This window comes from Marmota marmota, unplaced genomic scaffold, assembly GCF_001458135.2.
Source record: "Marmota marmota marmota unplaced genomic scaffold, marMar, whole genome shotgun sequence".
NCBI classification, from domain to species: domain Eukaryota; kingdom Metazoa; phylum Chordata; class Mammalia; order Rodentia; family Sciuridae; genus Marmota; species Marmota marmota.
Window position 1 is genome coordinate 14,656,549 of NW_026000082.1, and position 23,980 is coordinate 14,680,528.

A 23,980-nucleotide genomic window follows, 5' to 3' on the forward strand; every position below is an offset into this window, starting at 1 on the left:
GGCGCCGTCTCCCTCACAGGTGCGCGCTTCGCTCCCGGAGCCGCGGTACTCGGCGGCCGCCATGGCGTCCAACATGGACCGGGAGATGATCCTGGCGGATTTTCAGGTGAGGTTTTGGCCTGATTCTCCTCCCTCTTCCAGCCTCGTGAATTCCGGGTATCTGAAAGGTGGCCTCTTCCCAGCGTTTGTTTGAGCACTGCAGTGGTGTGTAGTTGAGGCTTTTATACGGGACGTGGTGTGTGTGTGTTTTGTGAATCGTAAGCCGTGGGGAAGCATAATTCATTTGCTACTGTGGGTGTGTGTAGAATGTATTAAGTACGGATTGAATGAGATATTTAGGTTGGAGGTTATGAATTTTGGGTTACTATGTGTGAAGTGTTTATCACATAAGGAATGTGTAAAATTTGGGGGTATTAAGTGAGGGGCCATTAAGTATGAGGTGTTTGGGTTGTTCCATGAGGAGCTTGGGATGTTTGGAGTGTGTGCGTGTGTGTGTGAGTGTGTTTGTGTGTTTGTGTGTAGTGTGTGTTATGGGTGTGGTGTATTGTATTAAGGGAAGAATAAAACAGAATGATGAGGAGGTGGTGGTGAGAGTAGCTGGGCATTCTAGTCCTTTTCAAAGAGAAATAAACATTTGAGACTTTGAGTGCCTTACTGGAATCTTTGGAGGGTAAGAAGATAAGGAAGAGACAGTAGTCTGTATTCCATTGTATTCTCTACAGTGATTTCACGTGCTTAATAACCAATTCATATGTTGCGGCTCCCCCTCCCCTACAGATTTAAATGCTTGGTTGGTGTACTGTCTCCAGGAATAACTTAAAAGATAAGTAAAGGTTATTCCCCGCAATAGTGACACTGGCACGTAAGTATCTTAGGGAGGCCCTTTCAAATTAGAGCTGTATGCATCAGGAGATAGTTGGAGTTAGAAGTGATACTCTTTGAATGTTAACTTTGTCTTTTGCTGTTTGGTGAAGAAAATATTTTAGTGTTTCTATCCATTTTGACATTAACTTAGAAGGTATTGTCAAGTATAGTCAAACTTTTGTTGCTGTGATCCAACACTAGCATTGTAGGCATCATTTTCCTCACTGAGCTTTTCTTGGGCTTCTTCCCCACCCCGGACTCCCTTATTATTCTTTATTTTTACAACTTCATGTTCTGGTGACCATTTTGATCATTTCCAGAGTTTGTTCTTTTGGTTACTCTGTGGTATGTGATGTGCTGGGAATGTACAAGTAGCTACATTTTCTTTATATTATACTCACAAGACTAGGGAAAGGAAGAATCTTAAAATAAGTCCACTACAAGATTTTGTTGTTTTGTAGGTTTAGGAATGGCTTGAGGTCTTTTGCTTGCCTAAATCTTTCATCATTTTTTTGGTTTAGCTTTTTTGTTTTAAATCCTTCAGTTCAATCTTTAATGTGGTATGCATTGTGTGAAAAAGAATTCTATATTTCTGGGTATAGTTTTATCCTGTTATAAAACTGTTGTGTTCTGATGGGAAAGTCTTTGGTCAACAAAAAGTGCAGTTTACTTTGTTAAAAGCCCTAAGTTAATTATAACTTTATTTTGATTTCACCAAACTTTTTACCTCTAATAATTTGTTGCTGCTTTCAATTTTATTATTTGTGACAATTATTATGCTTACTGTTTAATCTTACGTTGACTAAAAAACTGGAAATTTAGTTTAGTTTTTTTTGGGGAGGGGAAGGAGGTACCAGTTATTGAATCCAGGGGTGCTTAATCACTGAACCATGTCTCTAGCCTTTTTTATTTTTTATTTTGAGACAGGTTCTTGCTAGGTGCTTACCACTTCACTAAGTTGCTGAAGCCGGCCTTGAATTTGAGATCCTCCTGCTTCAGCCTCCTTTGTGCTGAAATTTCAAGCTTGCATCCCTGCCCCCCCTTTTTTTGTGGTGTGAAGATTTGAATCCAAGGCCTTAAGCATGCTGTGTAAGAGCTTTACCACTGAGTTATATCCCCAGCCCAGGTTCTTACTCTAAGAGGCAATGTTAATATTTTTCTGACAAGTATCTGGAGTTTTGGTCATGATTATTTTGATCTCAATAAATTTGAAGAAGATTTTCTTTTACTGGAATGGTCCTATTGGCCAAGGAAAATGCTGTGCATTATTGTTTATTAATGAAAAAACAAAAAAACTTAACGGCATGTGCTGTGAATGGTTGTTTACCAAATGGGAAAGTTAATTTTATATTGTCAAATAGCTAAGAAGATATTGTTGATAGAATAAAAAGCTATTTAGAAAGCTATATACATGTTAAACACATTAACCTTTTGTATATTTAGGAACCTGTAATCCTCTTAGAAATCAAAATGCCAGAGAAGTTTGCTTTTGTAGTCTTACTTTAAAATTGATTATACTTCCTGTTTTTTATATAGTATGTTTTTTCAGGACTGACTTTTAAAAATAAGCATTTATGGGGCTGGGGATGTGGCTCAAGTGGTAGCGCGCTTACCTAGCATGTGTGAAGCAGTGGGTTCGATTCTCAGCACCACATAAAAACAAAATAAAGATATTGTGTCCACCTAAAACTAAAAAATAAATATTAAAAAAAGCATTTATCCAGTTATATGAAAACCAGGTAATTTATTTTAAAGATTATACTTAAAGACTTGGGTGTAGGATATGAAGGTGATCTGGCTGCAACATCTGTCACCCTATTGATCATCAGGGTTGATTCAGCTGATCTGGCTGGCTAGGTGGATGTCCCCTTCCTTCCTCACCACTCCTTGTGCGTCCCAAAGCTGCTGAAGAGGACAACCTTCCCCTATAGAGGAGAATATAGAGTAGGACCCTACTTGGGTCAAAGGTATGGCCAAGGGTATACGAGTAGCAGCATTCCCTTTCTAGAACCTTCAGACAGTCTCTCAAGAGTGGATATAGATTATTGGATGACATCAGTTTCTTCTATAACTGGACAAATTATTTTTCCCACACAAAAATGAATATATCAAATTCATATTTTGTTTATCTACTTATGATTTGAGAATTTGTAATAACTTGAGAGTTCAGTGTCTTTGTAGAAAAGACATAATTCAAAAATTTGATTAGATTTAAAATTCAGTTTTGATCATTGCTGGACAATAGGTTCTAATAAATACAATGTTAAGTATGGAAAAGCTTTTTTTTTTTTTTTCTTTTTTAACAGTAGTAGTAGGGATTAAAAATAGGGGAGCTCTACCACTTGAGCTATATCCCCAGCCCTTTTTATTTTTTAGTTTTAGACACGATCTTGCTAAGTTGCTTAGGGCCTGGCTAAATGACTGAAGCTGGCCTGGAACTTGTGGTCCTCCTGCTTTAGCCTCCTGAGTCACTGGGATTGCAGGTGTGCTACAACTGTAAAATCTTTTGAGAAGGAATTTTGTATTATTTTTGACTATTTCAACTCACTAGAGAAAAGACTTCTATTGAAATCAGTGGAGAATGGTGATAAGAAGTGGATGGAATATTATAGCTCATACTTAATGGGTTAGTATAGGTGGGGGAACTTTGTACAAGTCAAACAGCCCCCTGAAAATTATCCCAGTTAAGTAAATATTTTATTTTTTGTAGTGCTGGGGATCAAGTTTAGGGCCTTGTACATGCTAGGCAGGCACTTTACCACTGAACTACAATCTCAACCATAAAAAAAAAAATTAATTGTGGTAAAATATGTATACTAAAATTTGCCATATTAAGCTCCTTTAAGTCTTAAATGGGATTAAGTACATTCACATTGCAGTGTAACCATGACCACAACCATCTTCAGAACTCTTTTCATTCTATAAAACTGTAACTATGTATCCATTCCTCCCTGTCTCTGGCCCTTGGCAACTACTATTCTATTCCCTCTTCATGAATTTGACTGTTCTAGATAGCTTATATAAATGGAATCATATACTCTATCCTTTTGTGACTGGCTTATTTCACTTATAATATTTCAAGGTTTATCAATTTTGTGTTATGTGTCAGAATTTTATTCCCTTTTATAGCTAAATAATGTTTCATTGTTTGTATATTTCACATTTTGTTTATTCATACATTTTCAATGGATATAGAGTCTCACCTTCTGGCTATTATGAATAATGCTGCTGTGAACACTGATATATAGACATTTGTTTGAATCCCTGCTTTCAGTTCTTTTGGGTATATACCCAGAAGTAAAATTGCTGAATCACATGATAATTCTAATTTTAGTTTTTTAGGAACTGCCATACTGTTATCTGTAGTGGCTGCACCACCAAAATTTGAATGGAGAGAATGCCAGCATCTTGTTTAGAGAATTATTTTTAAAGTTAGCTCTGAGATAGTGAATTTAGAATTTGGAATATTTTACCAAAATGTACCTTTAAACATCCATAGTGTTGTTAGCACAGTGTGTTACTGGTATAGGAATAAATAGAATAGTACACCTACAGTTCTTCCTAGCTATACCCAGGAGGGAGTGTAAAGAAATTTCCTGGGTTTAAAAAAGCAGATAGGCATTGATTAATCATGAGATTCCCCCCCCCCCAATGTTTTTATAACAGAGATGCATTCAAGTGAAAGTTCCAAATCTTGTTCTTTTAGTAATTGTAGAATTCTTTAACAACTGATTTTTATTCTTTCTTTTCCTTTACAAAAATCATTCAATCAAACAAACTTTGAAACCCTATTTGGTTTGTTTATAGATGTGAAAATAGTTATCTAGACAATCACAGTTGCTGTCAGATAATTTCAGTAATATTAGTTATCTCTTATGTGGTTCTGGGTTGACCACAAATATGAGCCTCTCTCCACCCTTTTGGTTACTGTCATGGTGATTTCTTTTCTAAAATAAAATTTTATAGCTCCAAAATAAACTTTTATGGTGGCGCATCTTTAATTCTAGTGACTCAGGAGGCTATTGGAGGAGGATTGCAAGTTCAAGGCCAGCCTCACCAATTTTTAGCAAGACCTATCTCAAAATAAAAAGGACTGGGGATGTTGTAACTTAGTGATAAAATGTCCCTGAGTTCAATACCAACTACCCCCCCATATATATATGTATTATATAAAAAACATTTTTCCTTTGGGAACAAAAAGGGGGAGTATCCATTTAGATTAGTATCACAGTTTGTTTTATATTTTTCTATTTTTGTTTCTCTGTTGCTGATAATACAGAGACAGAGAGCATAGTGCTACTCAAGTGAAGAAAAAAAGAACAACTCCCAGTAGTAGTAATATTTTGTTTCAGACTTTCTCAGAAAGAAAACCCTGTCTGCCTTGCTAAAAAGTATTCTTTCTGGATCTAGTGATCATAGTTTAAGAATTCCTTTATTTTTTTCTCAAATTTGGCATTGATTTTGATGTTACTTTTTTTTTTTTTGGTGGTGCTGGGGATTGAACCCCGGGCCTTGTGCATGGTAGGCAAGCACTCTACCAACTTAGCTATATCCCCAGCCCCAATTTTGATGTTACTTTTAGTTATATTTCCTATATGGAACTATAAGTAAATCACACTTTTGTTTCTCCATTTAGTAATTTTTTTGGGGGGAGGATTGGAGGTTGAATCTAGGGGTGCTTTACCACTGAGCTACATTTCCAGCCCTTTTAATATTTTTTTTTTTTTTTTTTTTTTTTTTTTTGAGAGGGTCTCATTAAGTTGCTTTGGGCCTTGCTAAGTTTTTGAGGCTGGTCTTGAACTTGTGATACTCCTCCCTCGGCCTCCAGAGTTACCATGCAGTTTTAAGATTTCATTGGCCTCTGAGCTCCTTTTTGAAGTCTAGTGTTCCATGACACCTATCTACTGAACATAGTTTCTGCCCCTTTATAACTTTGTCTTCTTCTAAATGAAGTTTTAAAATTTTATGTTCAGTTGTAGGTAGACACAGTAACTTTATTTTATTTATTTATTTTTATGTGGTGCTAAGGATTGAATCCAGTGCCTCACACATGCTAGACAAGTACTCTACCACAGAGCCACAACCCCAGCCCCTAAATGAAGTTTTGATTCTCCTAGTGTCTAGTAATAAGTGCTCAGTGAATATTTATTAGTATATAGCTGTTAATTTAGTTATGGCACAAATAGGATGGATGTATATATATATATGTGTGTGTGTGTGTGTGTGTGTGTAAAATATGTATATTGTTATTGGGGATTTAACCTGGAGGTGCTTAACTATTGAGCCACATACCATCCCTTTATTTTATTTTTTGAGACAGGGTCTTACTAAGTTGCTGTGGCTGGCTTTGAACCTGGGATCCCCTTGTCTCAAGCTTCTGAGTTGCTGGGATTACAGGTGTGTGCCACCACACCTGGTTAAATTTTTATGTTTTTAAGTATCTACTATTTACAGATATGATTTTGAATCAAAATCATTCTCTCTGCCTTTGAGAGAATAAAAATTTGTTATATTACATTGAGTATTATAACTTCCAAGTGATCTGAATATAGTGACTTGATTTAGATTTTATGAAGGGCCTCAGTAAGGTAATATGGTAAAATGTCAAACTTGAGTTCAAGAACTTTGTAAAAGTTTTAATATTATTACTGAATTGTTGTGTCAGTCACTCTTCTTGATTATAGTTTCACTCTCAACTTTTTTTTTTCCCCCAGTGCTAGGATTTGAACATGTTCTACTATTCAGTTATACCCCATCCCTCCAATTGTTTTTTAAGGCAGACATTTTAATCTTAAATCAAAATTGTTCACCATATTAATCACTAATCATAGGTTTTACAATGAGCTTGACACCTAATTTCAAAAAGTAGTCTAGTTAAATTAACAGAACCTGCCTTTATTTATGGTTATAGAGAAATTATTGAGATAGAAAGGATGAGATGTCAAGCTGTAGTAAAGGAAGGAGAATTTTCAGATTATGTGTACCTTAATGGCTTTGGAGTTAGGTTTGAGTCACTTTCTTTTTCTTTGCAACTCACCTTGATTCTCTGGATTCTTTAATGGTAGCTACTATAATACAAGAGTGTTACTGAGAGGAATCTTTTTATCTTGATCCCTGCTGGCTCTCTTGCCTTCTTTTTCCCCAATGGACAGAAGTTATTGAATTATTTTTTAAAGTCAATTTAAATGTATCTTTTGGCATCTCCTTAAAGTGAGGTGGAGACACAATTGAGGAGTCATATTTTAAGTTTAATAGCTTTGGGTTCCTTTACATGTTTCAGATAGCTGTGCAAGGTACTTAATATATAACCTTTATAGTGATCCTGCATTGGGATATAGTGACATAATTCTCCATTTTTTTTTTTTTTTTTGCATATCTTGTTGAGCAGAGGCATTGATTACCTTTGTTTCTTTTTCAAGCATGTCCCTATTGAAAAGCTTTGGAAGATAGAGATAATATCTCCCTCTGGAATGAAGGGCAGGCACACATACTTTCCATTAAAAAGATTTGAGTTCTCTAGGTTCTGGGTTCCTTTTCTATAATGCATTCCACTGCATGTGCCTACTTTGTGGCATTCTGTGGGAAATGGAATTGGAGAATCAGTGCAAGAAAATGCTGTTACTCTGACTATGATAGTACTCTGAATAATTAAGTTCATTGTTCTTGACCTAGGAGTTAGTGTTTTTAGCCAGCACCTATGAAACTGGCAGGCAAAATTGTTAGTTTGCAAGTAGGATAAATCTCAGATACTTTGCAGTTTTTAACAGTTTTGGTGACAAGGATGGAATGTTGACAGACATGACATTTTGGAAGAAGAAAGATGAAGAACTTATAGCTTAGTTAACAGAATTTGGGGAATCTCATGGGAATTAGTAGAAACATGTGACCAAATTGTTCTTTGTTCTCTATTGGCTCTTAGTGGGGAGGTAGTTGCACACTAAATTCTAAGAAGTTGGGTTGAAGATGGCTGTCTGAACATTTCTCTGGTTGTTACTAATTCTTTTGGGTGGGCAGGACTTTTTTTAAAAAAAAATTTATTGTTATTATTTTTTTTTTATTGGACACAATACCTTTATTTTATTTATTTGTTTTTATGTGGTGCTGAGGATCTAACCCAGGGCCATCACTCTACTGCTGAGCCATAGGCCTGGGCAGGACTTTTTTGACCATTCTGAAGGTTAGCCTTAGGCTCTCCCCATTGTAACTACTACTACTAAGATGTGTTGGGTCTGAGCAGGAGGTTCATCCCCCCTTCAGACAAGAGTTTTGGATGTGTGTACTTACTTTAGAGCATGAAAGGATGCAAATTTGCAGCTTCTGGGGCAAAAAACAAATTTGCTAGGAACCTTGGTTTTCCTGAGAGATGGAGTGCTTAATGTCTATGGCTCAGCCTCTTTGGAGGAAACTTTATTTCCCCCTTTGTTGTTTTAAGCAAAGCCATTGGCACAACGGAGACCTCAATTCACAGAAATTTTATTCTAAACCTGGGCCTAGTTCACTGATGGTTCAGCCAGGCAGAAAGATGATTATGTTTGCTTAGTTCTGAATCTGTTCAGCCTGTGCACTAGCTAGGCAGACTGAAAATGGGTATGATTGCTCTGTTCATTGGGCAGAACTCAAGGCTGTTCTTAAAGCTCTGGCCAGTACTCTTGATGAAACTTGTTTTTACTGACTTTTGCCTGTTGCCAATGGCATAGCTCTTTGGTCTGCCACTTGGAAAACTCTAGACTTGCAGATTGATGACAGTTCTTTTTAAACCTATGAATTATACAAATAAATTATAGATACTGATCAAACCATTCGTATCACTCATGAAGGTGTCCACAGTAAGGACTTGTTTTCTGATGAAGTTTACTAGAAGCAAGTTTCTGATTGAGGCCATGCTGTCCATACCCATGTTGCCTGTATTCATCATTGTATTAGATGTGATGGCATATCAACCATCATCAACTGAGCACAAAGTAAAGGACTCTGTGTCTGACACAAAGGATAGCACTACGTGTCAGATTTACAACTCCTGCCAAAAGTTTACCCATTTGTCTTGGGATAAGAAAAACCAATTGCATAGGGGGGCATGATCACTGCCTACTCCTAGCAGATTGTATATTGGATCTTTGACCTTTCTCTCAGAGCTATCAGTGGTGCCTCATTGATATTGGCACTTCTTCTGGTTGTGATGTTGCTGTTGCACTCTGATCAGCTGGTTCTGGCTACACCATTGTGGCCCTAGAAACTAACCTGTATTATGTTTTTAAAGACTTTCTAGACCATTTTCATTCCGATGGTGATGCACCTTTTATTGCAAAAACCACCCAACAGTGGTTGATATTTTATGGACTGTTTGTTTCCCTTGCCAGTCATAGATGTGTAGTTTGTCGATGAACATTGAACATTGGGACAGTTTTTTCAAAAATCAAATTTGAAATCCTTTGCTTCCTCCTAGTTCACATACCTTAGTAAGTCAGTTTGGTCTCCGAATACAACTCTCCCCAGAAAGGAATTGTCTAAGCTTGATCACTTTCTGAGTAATGATCAGGACGGAAGAGATGGGAAGTTTATAGCCTTGTTTTGAAAAATTGAGATTCCACGTCGACCGTTTGTGGGCATGTTGTTTCTGTTTTTCCACTAGCAACAACTGCAAACCAGCTTGGCTGGTGTGTACCTTCTATGTGGTGGCAAGACCAAACGGTGGCTTTCAGAATTCAAACCTAGTTCTTGTTCAGCTACCTGGAGTCTCTTGTTGGATTGATACAGTTCTAGATTATCAGAATAGTGACTGTGGTTTAGTATACTGATTGCTGTGTCCATTGGTGGCCCATGTGGGCCAGTGGAGGCCATAATGGGTTTCTGTAGGTTTCATAAAAATTCTATTGAACTTCTTGTACTTGACATTTCTAGATAAAAGGTCTAGGTGTGAGTATGAAATGATTGGAAAAAAAGATGAAGTTAATGGCTACTGGAATGGGAAATAATGACTTTTGTGGCAGTGAACAGAGCAATAGTCCTGATACTGGAGGAGGAAATATCTTAGACTTCTAATGTTCAGGGGAGGGAAAGACATTAATGTTCTTTGTCTTTCACAACCACTCTTTTTTTTTTTTTTAATATTGTTGAGTTATCAATGGACCTTTATCTATTTTTTATTTGTATGCAGTGCTGAGAATGGATCCCAGTGCTTCTCACATGCTAGGCAAGTGCTCTACCCCTGAGCCACAACCCCAGCCCTTCACAACCATTCTTTTTTTTTTTTTAGTTGTAATGGACTCAATACCTTTATTTTAATTATTTACTTATATGTGGTGCTGAGGATCGAACCCAGGCCTTGCAAGTACTAGGTGAGTGCTCTACCGCTGAGCCACAACCCCAGCCCTGACAACCATTCTTAAAGACTTTCTTATGAAGGAAAAAAGGAAAATTCCTAGGTGCAGCTTTTCTAAATTGCTGCAAGCACGTTAAATTTAATTAACTACTGTATCTGGTATTCCCTATTAGGTGGCTCTGGTCGGGATTTGCTGTTCTCCTTATCGGGATTGGCCCTAGCTCTGTATCTTCCATCCAAAATAAGTGTCAAAACACTCAGATGTCTTCTTCACTGCATCCCATAGCCTTCACTCAGAGAATTTGTGGGACAGATGATGGCCACCTGAATTTTGGCCTGGATAGGGGCTGGACTGATCTTATTTATTCCTTCCCAAAACAAGTGTTAAGCCCTAGGTTGGGACATAGATTGACTGTGTCTCTTAGCCTGAAGTAGATCCTACTTGTAAAGATCTAACAACTCTTTCTTTTTTTCTTCAATTAATTTTTTATTTGGTACATTATAATTATATGTAATAGTGGAGTACATTATGACATTGGTATGTGTACCTAATATAATTTGTTCAGTTTCATTCTCTAGTACTTTTTCTCTCCCCTCTTCCCTCTGCTGGTCCCTTTCTCTACTAAACCGGTCTCCCTTCTAATTTTATGAAATCACCCTCTTTCCTCCTCCCTTTTTTTTCTGTCTAGCTGCCACACGTGAGAGAAAACAGACAACCCTTGACTTCCTGAGTCTGGCTTATATCACTTAAAACAATGATCTTAATTCCATCCATTTTCCTGTAACAACAATTTCATTATTCTTTTTTTTCCTAAATGTTTATTTTTTAGTTTAGGTGGACACAATATCTTTATTTTTAATTTTTATGTGGTGTTGAGGATCGAACCCAGCGCCCCACACATGCCAGGCAAGCGTGCTACCGCTTGAGCCACATCCCCAGCCCCTCATTATTCTTTATGGCAGAATACAACTCTGTTGTATATACATACCTCTTTTTATTTATCTATTCATCTGTTGATGGACACTTAAGCTAGTTCTATAACTTTGATATTGTGAATTGTGCTTCTATAAATAGGGGCATGCATGTATTGCTATAGTATGTTGACTTTAATTTTTGAGGGTAAATACTGAGGAGTGATAACACCTGGGTCATATGGTGGTTCCATTCTTAGTATTTGAGGCACTCCATACTGATTGCTGTAGTGGTTGCACTAATTTAAAGTCCTACGAACACTGTATAAAGTGTTCTTTTTCCTTCACATCTTTGCCAGCATTTAGTATTATTTGTATGCTTGATGATTGCCAGTCTAACTAGTGAGATGAAAATCTTAGTGTGATTTTGACTTGTATTTCTCTGCTGAAATATTGAACTTTTGTTCATTATTTGTTGGCCATTTGTTATTCTTTTGAGAAGTGCTTGCTCAGATCACTTGTTGATTAGATCATCCCCTTTTCCCCTCTTGTGAGTCCTTTATTTATTCTAGATATTAGTCCCCTTTTGGAAGAGTAGCTGGCAAAGATTTTCTCCCATTCTGTAGGGCTTCTCTTCATACTTTTGTTTTCTTTGCTGCACAGAAGCTTTTTAATTTGATGTCATCCCATTTATTAATTCTTTAAAAGGCCTATGAAGAAATTGTTGCCTATGCCTATATATTGGAGCACTGACCCTATATTTTCTTTTTGCAGTTGCAAAGTTATTGGTCTAATTTCTAGGTCTAGGATCCATTTCAAGTTGACTTATGCAGGGTTAGAGGTAGGGATGTAGATTCATTCTTCTATGTATGGATATCCATTTTTATGAGTACCATTTAAAAAAGGCTCTCTTTTCTCCAATATATATTTTTGACGCCTTTGTCAATAATCAGGTGACTGTATATATCTATGTGAATTTATTTCTTTTATTCTATTGCTGCATTGGCTTGTATGTATATATTTATGGCAGTTACCGGGCTGTTTTTGTCATTACAGCTCTGTAGTATAATTTGAAATCAGGTATTATAATTCTTCCAGCATTGTTTTTTTTTTTTTTTCTTTTGCTTACAATTGCTTTGGCTAGCCAGGCGTGGAGGTGCATGGCTGTAATCCCAATGACTCAGGTAGGAGGATCACAAGTCCAAAGCCAGCCTTAGCAATTTAGTGAGGCCCTAAGCAACTTAGTGAGACCCTGTCTCAAAAAAAAGGGGAGGGGGTGTGTGCTGGGGATGTGGCTGAATGTTTAAGTGTCTCTGGGTTAAATTCATAGTACCAAAAAACAAAAATAAAAAAGGATGGGTCTTTTATCTTCCATATGAATTTTAGGTCTGTTTTTCTAGTTCTATGAAGATTATCATTGGTATTTTGATGGGAATTGCATTGAATATTTAGATCACTTTTAGTAATGTGGCCATTTAAACAATATTAATTCTGCCTAAGAACATGGATATTCTTTTCATCTTCTAAAATCTTCAGTTTCTTTCTTCAGTGTTCTATAATTTTCATTATAGAGTTCTTTCACCTCCATTGTTATCCATGCCATTAACCTGTATCTTGCATCCCTCTTGAATTTTAATGATTCTTTAATTTGGTCTTTTAATGTTGTTTCAGAGTTCTTGTATATTTTGATCATGGTAATTTACTTTCTTTTCTTTAATATCGTCTGAATATTCAAGGCTGTCCACTTTGTTTTCTAGCTCTTGGATTCTGTCTTCTACTTGGTATACTCTATTGGAGAGACTTTCAGCTTAATTTTTTATTTGATTTATTATGTCTTTCATTTCCAAGATTTGTTTGGTTCTTATTCAGTATCTCTATCTCTTTATTGAGGTCAGGCATTTGAGTTGTATATAGCAGGGTATGTGGGGTATACCCTCTGTGATCATTCTTCTAGACTTGACAACTCTGTATGTTCTAAAGAAATGGGATCTAGGATGAGGTCCTTTGTAGGTGTGGTGTACACAGTTATCCTCTCTAGTGTTGTTATAGGAGCAAATGTCCACGAGTGGGACCTGAGGCCCCTCCCTAGCAATTTCTACTTGGGGTCTGGTTGTTAGTTTGGGGGTTTATATCCCCTAATCTTTGTATTAAATTATTGTTGAAGTTTTAGTGGGGTTAGATTGTGTGTGGAGCATGCAGCACTGTCTTTTAGCTTTACAATCCTTTCTAGGAGCATTATCTGTGCCCTTGGGATTGTACTTCTTTAGTGTAAACCAAGCCTTGACTTGCCTGCCTCCTAAAAACATAGACTCTTGTACCTTTGAATTTTAAGGAAATATCAGTAGATTTTGTAGTCTGTAGATGACTTTTGAGATCTTTCCAAAGTGAGTTTATTTTTGGTTACTTGGGGAAGCTTCCCCGAGTGATAACTGATTTGTTACTTATGTATACTCTGTGAACACTTGTCTCTATGAGGGGAGTGGTTCATTTAGCTTAGGCAGTATAAAATTTTTCTTTTGTTTTTTGACTTTTTTTTTTAGCTTAAGCAATCAGTGACAGTACTGTGGCCTTGAGATGGATTAAGGTCAGTCTCAATTCATTGACCAGAGTTGTTTAAGGATAAAATTGCCCTTGATTTTTCTTAGTGGGCTAAGGCAGTCTGCACAATTGCTAATCCATCCTATTGTTCTTGTATTAATGCCTTGGGAGAAATGGAAAAGCCACCTGGCTTTTTGAGTGTGTTGGTCAGGTTTTTGTCTCTGTGACCAAAATAGTGGACAAGAGCAACTTAATGAAAAATTTATTTTAGGCTCAGGGTTTCAGAGGTTCAGTCCATGGCGGGCTGAAAGTGAGGCAAAACATCAGCGGGGAAGTGGAGAAGTGCTGCTTCATTTCTGGCAGCCAGGAAGCAGAGAGAGGGAGGGGGCCACAGGGAATATGAATCTTTCTAGGGCTTACCCCTAGTGAGTCACCTCTTCCATCCATGCCCCGCCTGCCTATAGCTACCACCCTGTGAGTTCATTCAAACTAGGATGAACTGATTAGATAGGTTACAGCTCCCACAAGCCAGTCATTTCACCTCCAAACATTTGTGCATTGACATAGGAACTTTTGGGTAACACCTCATATCCATATTATAACTCTGGGGTAGACCCTGATGGCTCATAGGATCTATCTTATTTGGGTATGTGATCTTGAGGATTATGGTTAAAATCAATTGTGAAGATTGACCTCATCCTGCTGATCCTGCTGTTTAGTCTTGTTGATAGCAGCTTTAATTAATTATGTGTGAGACAAATTGTCAGTTGGATTAATCAGAGTTGTTGATGGAGTGGCACACTCATTAAAAAAAATTCGTCAACATCCAGGATGGCTATAAATGAGAGGATAATGTTTGAATGCAATCCTCTTCGTGTCTCCTACATTTCTGTACCTCTTATGAATAGAGGCACTGGTTGTTCTAGGATATCTTTGCAAGGATGTCATGTTTCACCCAGCCTTGATAGTGTTGCCTTCCAGACCAAAAGGCAGGTTGCTTATAGTCTGTCAGATAAAGATATTTTTGCCTCTAAAGAAATGGCAATCATAATTTTTATCCAATATAATTGATTCACATTCCATAAGCACAGGGTTCCTCTCCTCTAATGCAATTCACTGGATGTACGTTGTCATTTGGCCCACTCTGTGTCATCCTGAGGTTTATGAATTGTGTAAAAAGAATGCTACTACTGTGGTTATTATTGATGTGACTAATAAATCTCTTTGTCCTTGACCCAAGAGTCTTGTATTTTCCTCTAGCATCCATGAAATTATAATAGGATAAATTATTAGCTTGCAACTAAGTTGGGTAGAATCTTAGGTCCTTTACTGTTCTTACCACCCTACCTTGCAAGGTAGACAATCCCTTATTTTACAGTTTGATTTAAAAGAGTAATTATAATAACTACTACTAACATTTGCTAGCAGTTTCTTTCTGCTGGGCTCTTTGATAAGCTTTATTTTTGTGTGTGTATTATTATATCTAATTGGTATACCCATCCAGTCTGTGATAGTCATTGTTATTATTTCCATTTAAAAATGAGAAATGAGGGCTAGGGTTGTGGCTCAGTGGTAGAGCGCTCACCTAGCATGTGTGAGGCCCTGGGTTTGATCCTCAGCACCACATAAAAATAAATACATAAAATAAAGGTATTGTGTCCATCTACAACTTAAAAAAAAAAAAAAGAAAATAAGGAGTTAAAAAGGTCAACTACCTAATGACAGGTCGTGAGTAACAAGGCTGAGATTGGAACTCAGCTATGTTTGACTATAAAGTCAAGTCTACAGTCTTATATGTCCATGTTTTCCAAATGTGCATGCTAGGAAATACCCAAAGCTACAGAATAAGCCAGGAGAGTTGTTATACACTACAATCTTAGCTACTTGTAAGGCTGAAGCAGGAGGATCACAGCCCAGGAGTTTGAGGCCAGCCTGGACAACATAGCAAAACCCTGTCTCACAGACCAACAAATCTATAGAATAAATGTATACATCTTTCTGAAGCATTGATTTATTAGAATAATTGAAAAAGAAACACTGTTTTCTTAAAACATAAATAACAATGATTATAATGTATAAAATTTGCATAAATTTTAAATAGAAAATGAGATTTCTAGGACATAATAAGTATGTGGCTTGCTTCATCTTCTCTTCTAATGGGGAATTTATTTTCCTTCTGTTTGTATTGACTACAGTAGTGGGAAAATTTAAAAAGTACTGTGCCTTTTAAAAAACAAATGAAAACTGCATACAGATATTTTAAAAATTTCTTCATTCTGTCATAGCTTTTTGGAATAAAGAAAGAATAGTAAAACCATTCCTGGTGTTCTTAGACTGACTGAGGCCAGTAGAGTAATAAACAAAACAAAACAAAAGCTGGAGTTTGTTGATTGCTTATAATGAAGATGTGTGTGGCAATGATAGTTATTGAGATTACTTAGTACTTCAACAAGAGATTATTTTGTTACTCATATTCTTTACCTTTTACATTTATAATTGTCTGTAAATTTTTGTCTTATTATCAGTCTATACTAGTGTTAAGTAATTTTGCCTTTTCTTTCTGGAAGTTGTGTCAGTTTGGGGTATATTCCCTATGGCTCAGTAGTGGAACTTGAACCCAAAGTAACTGGCATTGTGAAAAAAAATAATAGAATTGACTTCAGCTGAAGCAAGCAGGTCTCAAGGTGACTCGTGGTATATTAGAAAGGGAAAACAGTGTTTACTGATTACTTTCAAATAATATAGTGAGAAATATTCTGTCAATGCTGACTGGTATTTGATGATATTAAATAATTATGTTTTTTAAGTGTGATTATGTATTGGGCTTCTTTTTAAAAATATTTTTTTTAATTGTAGATGGACACAATACCTCTCTTTTACTTATTTATTTTTATGTGGTGCCAAGGATCGAACCCAGTGCTTCACACATGCCAGACGCGTGTGCTACCACTGAACCACAACCCCAGCCCCATGTATTGGGTTTTTTAAAAGTGTCATTGGCTCCTAGAGGCATGTATGGATGAGATGGTATGATATACAGCATTTACTTCAAAATGACTTGTGAAGGGGGGGATAGGGTCAGCAGGAAGTGAAATGGTTAGCTGTAACCTGGTAACAATTTTAGAGAGTACTGTGTTCGTGCCTGTTGTCTTTACTATTATCTCTGCTCTTATATATACTTAAATTATGCATAATAAAATAAATAAAAAGATATGTTGCCAAAATAAAAATAACTTTGGGGAGATTGTAAGCATTAATATAACAAGGTCATGTACTAATGTATGATTGGGTTACAGTAGTGATGAGACTATTACAATGAAGTGATAGCATAGCAATCACAATAATAATAATTACTGTGATTACTATTGCTTTCTAATCACAGCATTTAAGCAAAGTAGTTGGTAAATTTTCGTCTCTATTTGTTGTCACAGGAAAATTTTTTCTTTCTCTCTTTCTTTTTTTTTTGGTATATGGCAGAGTGATGGGGATTGAACCTAGGATTTTGTACATGCTAAGCATAAGCTCTATCATTTAACTATGTTCTCAGCTACCCTGATGTTTTAGTCGACTTTTCTGCTGCTGTGACTAAAAGACCTGACAAGCAATTTCAGAGAAGGAAAAGTTTATTTGGGGTCTCACGGTTTTATAGGTCTCAATCCCTAGACAGCAGGCTTCATCCCTTGGGGCTCAAGGTGAGGCAGAACATTATGGTGGGAGAGTGTGGTATAGGGAAGCAGCTTACATGATGATCAGGCAGGAGAGAGAGAGAGAGAGAGAGAGAGAGAGAGAGAAAGAAACTCTACTTGACAAATACAAAATATATTCCCCAATGGCACACCCCCAATGACCCACCTCCTCCAACCACACTCTACCTGCCCTCAGTCACGGCCCAGTTAATCCTATCAGAAGATTAATTCACTGATTGGGTTAAGGCTCTTATAATCAAATCATTTCTCTTCTAAACCTTCTTGCATTGTCTCACACATCAGCTTTTGGTGGACACCTCACATCCAAACCATAACACCAGAAATTTTATAGTAGTTTTCTTGATAGATTATACTTGTACAAAGTGCTAGCTTTGTAGAATAATTAATATAATCTCATCACCTTATTGGATCTTAATGGAATGAAACCAACAGCAAGAAAAATAAGAGAAATCATATTAACACATGGAGATTGAACAATACTCTTTTAAATGAAGAATGAATAAAAGAGGAAATGAGTAGAAATCAAGAAATTCTTAGAAACAAATGAGAATAGAGATACAGCATGTCAGAATCTCTAGTACAGTATATAAGTACTTCTAAGAGGAAAATTTATAGCATTGAGTGCTTACTGTGAAAAATTATATCCCAAAAAAGTAAAAGTATGCTCCACTGCAAGGCCTTAGAAAAGGAACTAATTCCAAAATCATAGAAGACAGAAAGTAATTAAGATCAGAGCCAAAATTAATGAAACTGAGAATAAAAACCATACAGGATCAATGAACGCAGTAAATACGATTGATAAACCCTTGCTAAATTAACCAAAAGAGAGAGAGAGATGGGGCTGGGGTTGTAGCTCAATGGTAGAGCACTTGCCTAGTACATGTGAGGCACTGGGTTCTATCCTCAGCACCACATAAAAATAAATAAAAGTGGGCTGGGATTGAGGCTCAGTGGCAAAGCGCTTGTGTGAGGCACTGGGTCCGATTCTCAGCACCGTGTATCAATAAATAAAATAAAGGTCCATTGACAGTTAAAAAAGAAAAAAAAATATTGTATCCATCTACAAATTTAAAAAAAATTAGAGAAGATGCAAATCAACATAGTTAGAGATGATAAACAAAGTATCACCACATATACTTCTGAAACCCAGAAAATCATTGGAAACTGTTCTGAAAATTTATATTCTAATAAATGGACAATCTAGAAGATATTGACAAATTTTTAGATACATGTGACTACCCAAATCAAACTGGGAATAAATAGATAATAATAAATAGACAATCTAGATGACATTGACAAATTTCTAGATACATATGACTACCCAAATCAAACTGGGCATAAATAGATAACCTAAATGTACCAATATCAAGTGATGAAATTTAAACACTAATTAAAAACCTTCTAATAAAGAAAAGCCCGGGTCCAAATGGATTCTAAGCTGAGTTCTACCAGACCTTTAAAGAAGAATGAACACCAGTCTTTCTCAAATTATTCCACGAAATTGAAAGGGAGAGAACACTCTGAATGCATCCTATGAAGCCAGTATATCCCTGATACCAAAATGAGACAAAGACATATCAAGGAAAGAAAATTACAGACCAATATCTCTGATAAACATAGATACAAAAGTCCTTAATAAAAATATCAGCAAACCACATCCAAAAACACATCAAGAAGATAATATACCATATCAAGTAGGTTTCATCCCAGGGATGAAAGGTTGGTTCATTATACACAAATCAATAAGTGTAATTCACACTTAAACAGAATTAAGGACAAGAATCATGGGATTATCTCAATAGATGCAGAAAAGGCCTTTGATGAAATCCAGCACGCATTCATGTTAAAAATGCTGGAGAAACTAGGGATGGAAGGAACTTACCTCAACATCATAAAGGCTATTTATGACGTACCTAAAACCAACATAATGATTGGAGAAAAATTAAAAGCATGTCTTCTAAAATCAGTAACAAGACAAGGTTTTCCACTTTTACCACTTCAATTCAATATAGTTCTCAAAACACTAGTTAGAGAAGCAGGCAAAAAAAGGAAATTTAAGGGATACAAATAGGAAAAGAGTCAAACTGTCTCTGTGGGTGACATGATGCTATGTCTAGAAGATCTAAAAAACTCCACCAGAAGACTTCTGTAGCTTCTAAATTAGTTCAGCAAAGTAATAGAATACAAGATCAACATGTACAAATCAATAGTTTTGTTATATTCCAACAGTAGGAAGAAATCTACTAAATCGATCCATTCACAATAACCTCAAAAAAAACAAAACAAAACAACAACAACAACAAAAAACCCACAAAAATTTGGGAATTAACCTAACCAAGGAAGTAAAAGAATTCTAAAATGAAAATTACAGAACACTGAAGAAAGACATTGAAGAAGACCTTAGAAGATGGAAAGACCTTTCATGTTCTTGGATTGGCAGAAGTAATATAGTCAAAATGGCCATACTACCCAAAGCAATATACAGATCAGTGCAGTCCCCATCAAACTATCAATGACATTCTTCACAGAATTAAAAAAAAATCCTTAAATTTATTTGGAAGAATAAGAAGGGGCATGGGAAGATTGGAGGAACTTTGGATTGGGCAAAGGGGAGGATGCGGAGGGGTTATGGGGGTAGGAAAGATGGTAGAATGAGATGGACTTCATTACCCTAGGTACATGTATGATTGCACAAATGGTGCATCTCTATGCTGTGTAAAACCAGAGAATTGAAACGTTGCTCTCCATTTATATATAATGAATTGAAATGCATTCTGCTTTCATGTACAACTAAGTAGAGCAAATTAAAAAAAAAAAGAATAAGAAAGTCAGAACATCAAAGCAATACTGAGAAGAAAAGAAATGCAGGGGGCATCACAATGCCTGATCTATAATTATACTATAGAGCTATACAAAAATCAGTATAGTATTGGCATTAAAATAGACATGAAGATCAGTGGTACAGAATAGAAGACAACTAAAAAAGAAATAAATAAAGTATTGTATCAAAATAAAGTATTGTATCCATCTACAAATAAAAGAAAATTAAAAAAGAAAGAGAAGATGCAAATCAACAAAGTTAGAGATAAAAAGTGAAATATCACTACAGATACTTCTGAAACCCAGGAGATCATTGGAAACTTCTGAAAAATTTATATTTCAAGTTCAAAACCAATATCAGCAATTTAGTGTTGGATTGAGACAACCCACATACTTACAGCCATCTGATATTTGACAAGGATGCCAAAAATATATTTGGAGAAAAGACAACCTCTTTAATAAATGTTGCTGGGAGTACTGGATAGCTATATATAGAAAAATGAAACTAGACCCATTTGTGTGATCCAGCACAAACGTCAAATCAAAATGGATCAGAAACTGAGGAATTGGACCAGAAACCTTGCAACTGCTAGAAGAAAACATAGGGTCAACACTCCTGCCGTATTGATGCTGGCACTGACTTCCTCAATAAGATCCCCAAAGTGCAAGAATTAAAACCAAGAATCAATAAGTAGGATGCCATCAAAATAAAAAAGCTTCTGCACAGCAAAGGAAAGGATTAATAAGAGTGTGAAGAGACAGCCTAGAGTATGGGAGAAAATTTTTGCCAGCCATTTCTCTGATAGGGGATTAATATCTAGAATATAATATAAAGAACTCAAGGGCTCGGGTTGTGGCTCAGTGGTAGAGCACTTGCCTATCATGTGTGAGGCACTGGGCTCAATTCTTAGCACAATAAATAAATAAGTAAATAAATGTATGTATGTATGTATGTATGTATGTATATGTGTATGTATGTATGTTCATCAACAAACTATTAAAAAAAAAAAACTAAAAAAAACTGCCAAAAAGTCAAATAACTCAATCAATAAATGGGCAAAAGAACTGTACAGATACTTATCAGAAGAAGCAGCCTTGATAATCAACAAATATATGAAAAAATGTTCAATATATAGCAATCAGGGAAATGCAGATTGAAACTACATTAAGATTTCATCTCATTCCAATCAGAATGGTAATTATCAAGGTTACAAACAATAATAAATGCTGGGAGGATGTGGGGGAAAAAGTACACTTGTACATTGTTGGTGGGACTGCAGACTAGTATGACCACTCTGGAAAGCAGTATGATAATTCCTCAGAAAACTAGGAATGGAACCACCATATGACCCAGCTATCACACTTCTTGGTATTAATCCAAAATACTAAAAGAAGCATACATTAGGGATACAGCCACCTTAACTTTTATAGCAGTACAATTCATAATAGCCAAATAATGGAGTCAACCCAATGCCTGTCAATAGATGAACGGGTTAAGAAACTACACACGCACACACAACATACACAATGGAGTTCTACTCAGTCAAAAAGAAAGAATGAAATATGGCATTTGTAGGTAAATGGATGGAAATGGAGACCATCATGTTAAGTGAAATAAGCCACACCCAGAAACTCAAAGGTCGAATGAATGTTTTCTTTCAAATGTGGAAGCTAAAGTAAAATAAAGGAAAGAAAGAGGGAAGGGTAGGATATCATAAGATACAGGGAAGATCAGTTTTGTAGAAGGAGGAGATTGAGAGGCAGAGTGGAAGGACAGAAAGGGAAAGAAATGCAGATTTATTTATTTATTTGTACCAGAAATTGAACCCAGTGTTGCTTAACCACTGAGCCACTTCCGCAGCCCTTTTTTTAAGTTTTATTTTTGAGATAGGGTCTTGCTAAGTCCCGAGGGCCTCACTAAATTGCTGATGTTGGTTTCGAACTTTAAATACTCTCGTCTCAACCACCCATTTGCTAGGATTATAGGTATGCTGTCCTGTGCCCCCCAGAATGAATTCTTCAAAAAAAATCATGTTATGCAAATGATTTATAAATATAGCACAGAGAATTTCACCTTTATATATAAGTAAAAACAACCAATCAAAAATAAAATTGTTGGGTGTAGTGGTGCATGCCTATTATCCCAGTGGCTTGGTAGACTGAGGCAGGAGGACACAGAAGTGCGGAGGAAGGATAGGAGGGAAAAGCAGGGGATCTTGAACTTAAACCGAATTCTATGCATGTACGATTTTGTTGGGATGAACCCACCTACTGTATAACTACAATGTTCTAATTAAAAAAAAAAAAAAGACAAACAGTGACAATTTGTAAGGAATTAACTTTGATGTAGTAAATATGAATACCTGAAGGTGAATGTTATTTTGGTAAAGAGGTACTAACAGCATTTTTCTTTAACATAAGATTGTAACAAAACCAGAAACCTGAAAAGATACAAAAGATAATATTAAGCAAAAAGAAAAAGATAATTAGAGAATGTCATTTCTGTGTGTACTGATAACAATTTCTTTCAAATGAATTTTTTTTGTCTTTCTTTTCCAAATAGAACAGCACATGGTAATTATATTTAAATATAGTTCATTTTGGCAATGGAAATACTGTATAAGTTATTAATCCACCTACTGATGTGTGGTGAATATATAAAATTAAAATGTAGATTATGTTAAAATGAAATACGTTTTTATTTAAGATTAAATATTTTTGTTAGATCATAAATACTATCCAAAATCTAATAGTAATCTAATTTGCCATGATAAAAATATTATTGTGCCAGAAATAACTACTTTCTTTCCTGGCTTATTTACTAGAAGAATTTTTATTTCTTTTCAAAATCTTTATAGACAGTATATGTGTGTATTTGTATGTTTATATCAGTGACTAGGAAGGTACCCTGAACAAATAATAAATATAGAGTCTTTGATGAAAGGTCATTGGTGACATACATAGCTGGACCTAGGACTCGGTTCCTTTTGCATTTCTTCTGAATTTTTAGGAAACCTTCATGAAGATAGCTGTAGGGAGTTCCCTGCTGTCCAGGGGACATCTTATAGTTGGTATTTGTTACCCATGGAGAAAGCACAAAACTGGGGAGTATGACTATTAGTTGCCTCCTACCTTGCTCTAGTAATCCCAGATTGGGTATTCTGAACCTTCCCAATAGGCACTGGCTCAGCAGGAACTCATATAGTTGGCATTGTGGTCAGGTAAGGGTGAAGGTTTTATCACTGAGTTTGGTGGCATTAGTGAATTATACTTAATAAACAGTGTCCTTTAATTCTTATGCTTTAAAATAGTCTGTAATGAGGGTATACCAGTCACTCAGTTATTCAGATATTTGGATAACTTCACATGTATTTTGATGTGACATTGAGAAGCACAAGAAATGTATTTACCTAACACTGTCTTCATATTTTCATTTGCTTGGCAAAATAATTTTTTGAATGTCTGTTCTGTGCTACTCTTTATAGAGTCATCCTTTTGAATCTACAAAAGGTGGGGAGTGTTGATTACAGGTGGTGTAATTTCCCCTTCTCTACCAACAGTGCATTCCAAAATCTGAAGATGTTCAAGTCCCTTTTAAAAAATGACAGTTTTTGTGTATAACCTATGCACATCCTCCTGTATACTTTAAATTATCTCTGCATTGCTTATAATATCTAGTACATTGCAAATGCTGTTTAAGTAGTTGTTATACTGTATTGTTATAGTAATAATGATAAATTCTGTACATGTTCAGTAAAGACCTCAACTTTTAAAAAAATATTTTCAATCCTTGGTTGGTTGATGCAGATATGGAGGGTCT

The 23,980-nt window shown here is 36.0% G+C and overlaps 1 protein-coding gene across 1 annotated transcript in view; it reads left to right on the top strand.

The window, feature by feature from the left end:
* The first annotated feature begins 6 nt into the window (after positions 1 to 6).
* The window catches only part of Faf1 (Fas associated factor 1), a 375,874-nt gene continuing 351,900 nt past the window's right edge, over positions 7 to 23,980 (top strand). Inside the window, exon 1 of the mRNA XM_015485020.2 lies at positions 7 to 106. Within this exon, the coding sequence (XP_015340506.1) occupies positions 62 to 106 (45 nt within the window). The 5' untranslated portion in view covers positions 7 to 61. The remainder of the gene's footprint in view (positions 107 to 23,980) is intronic.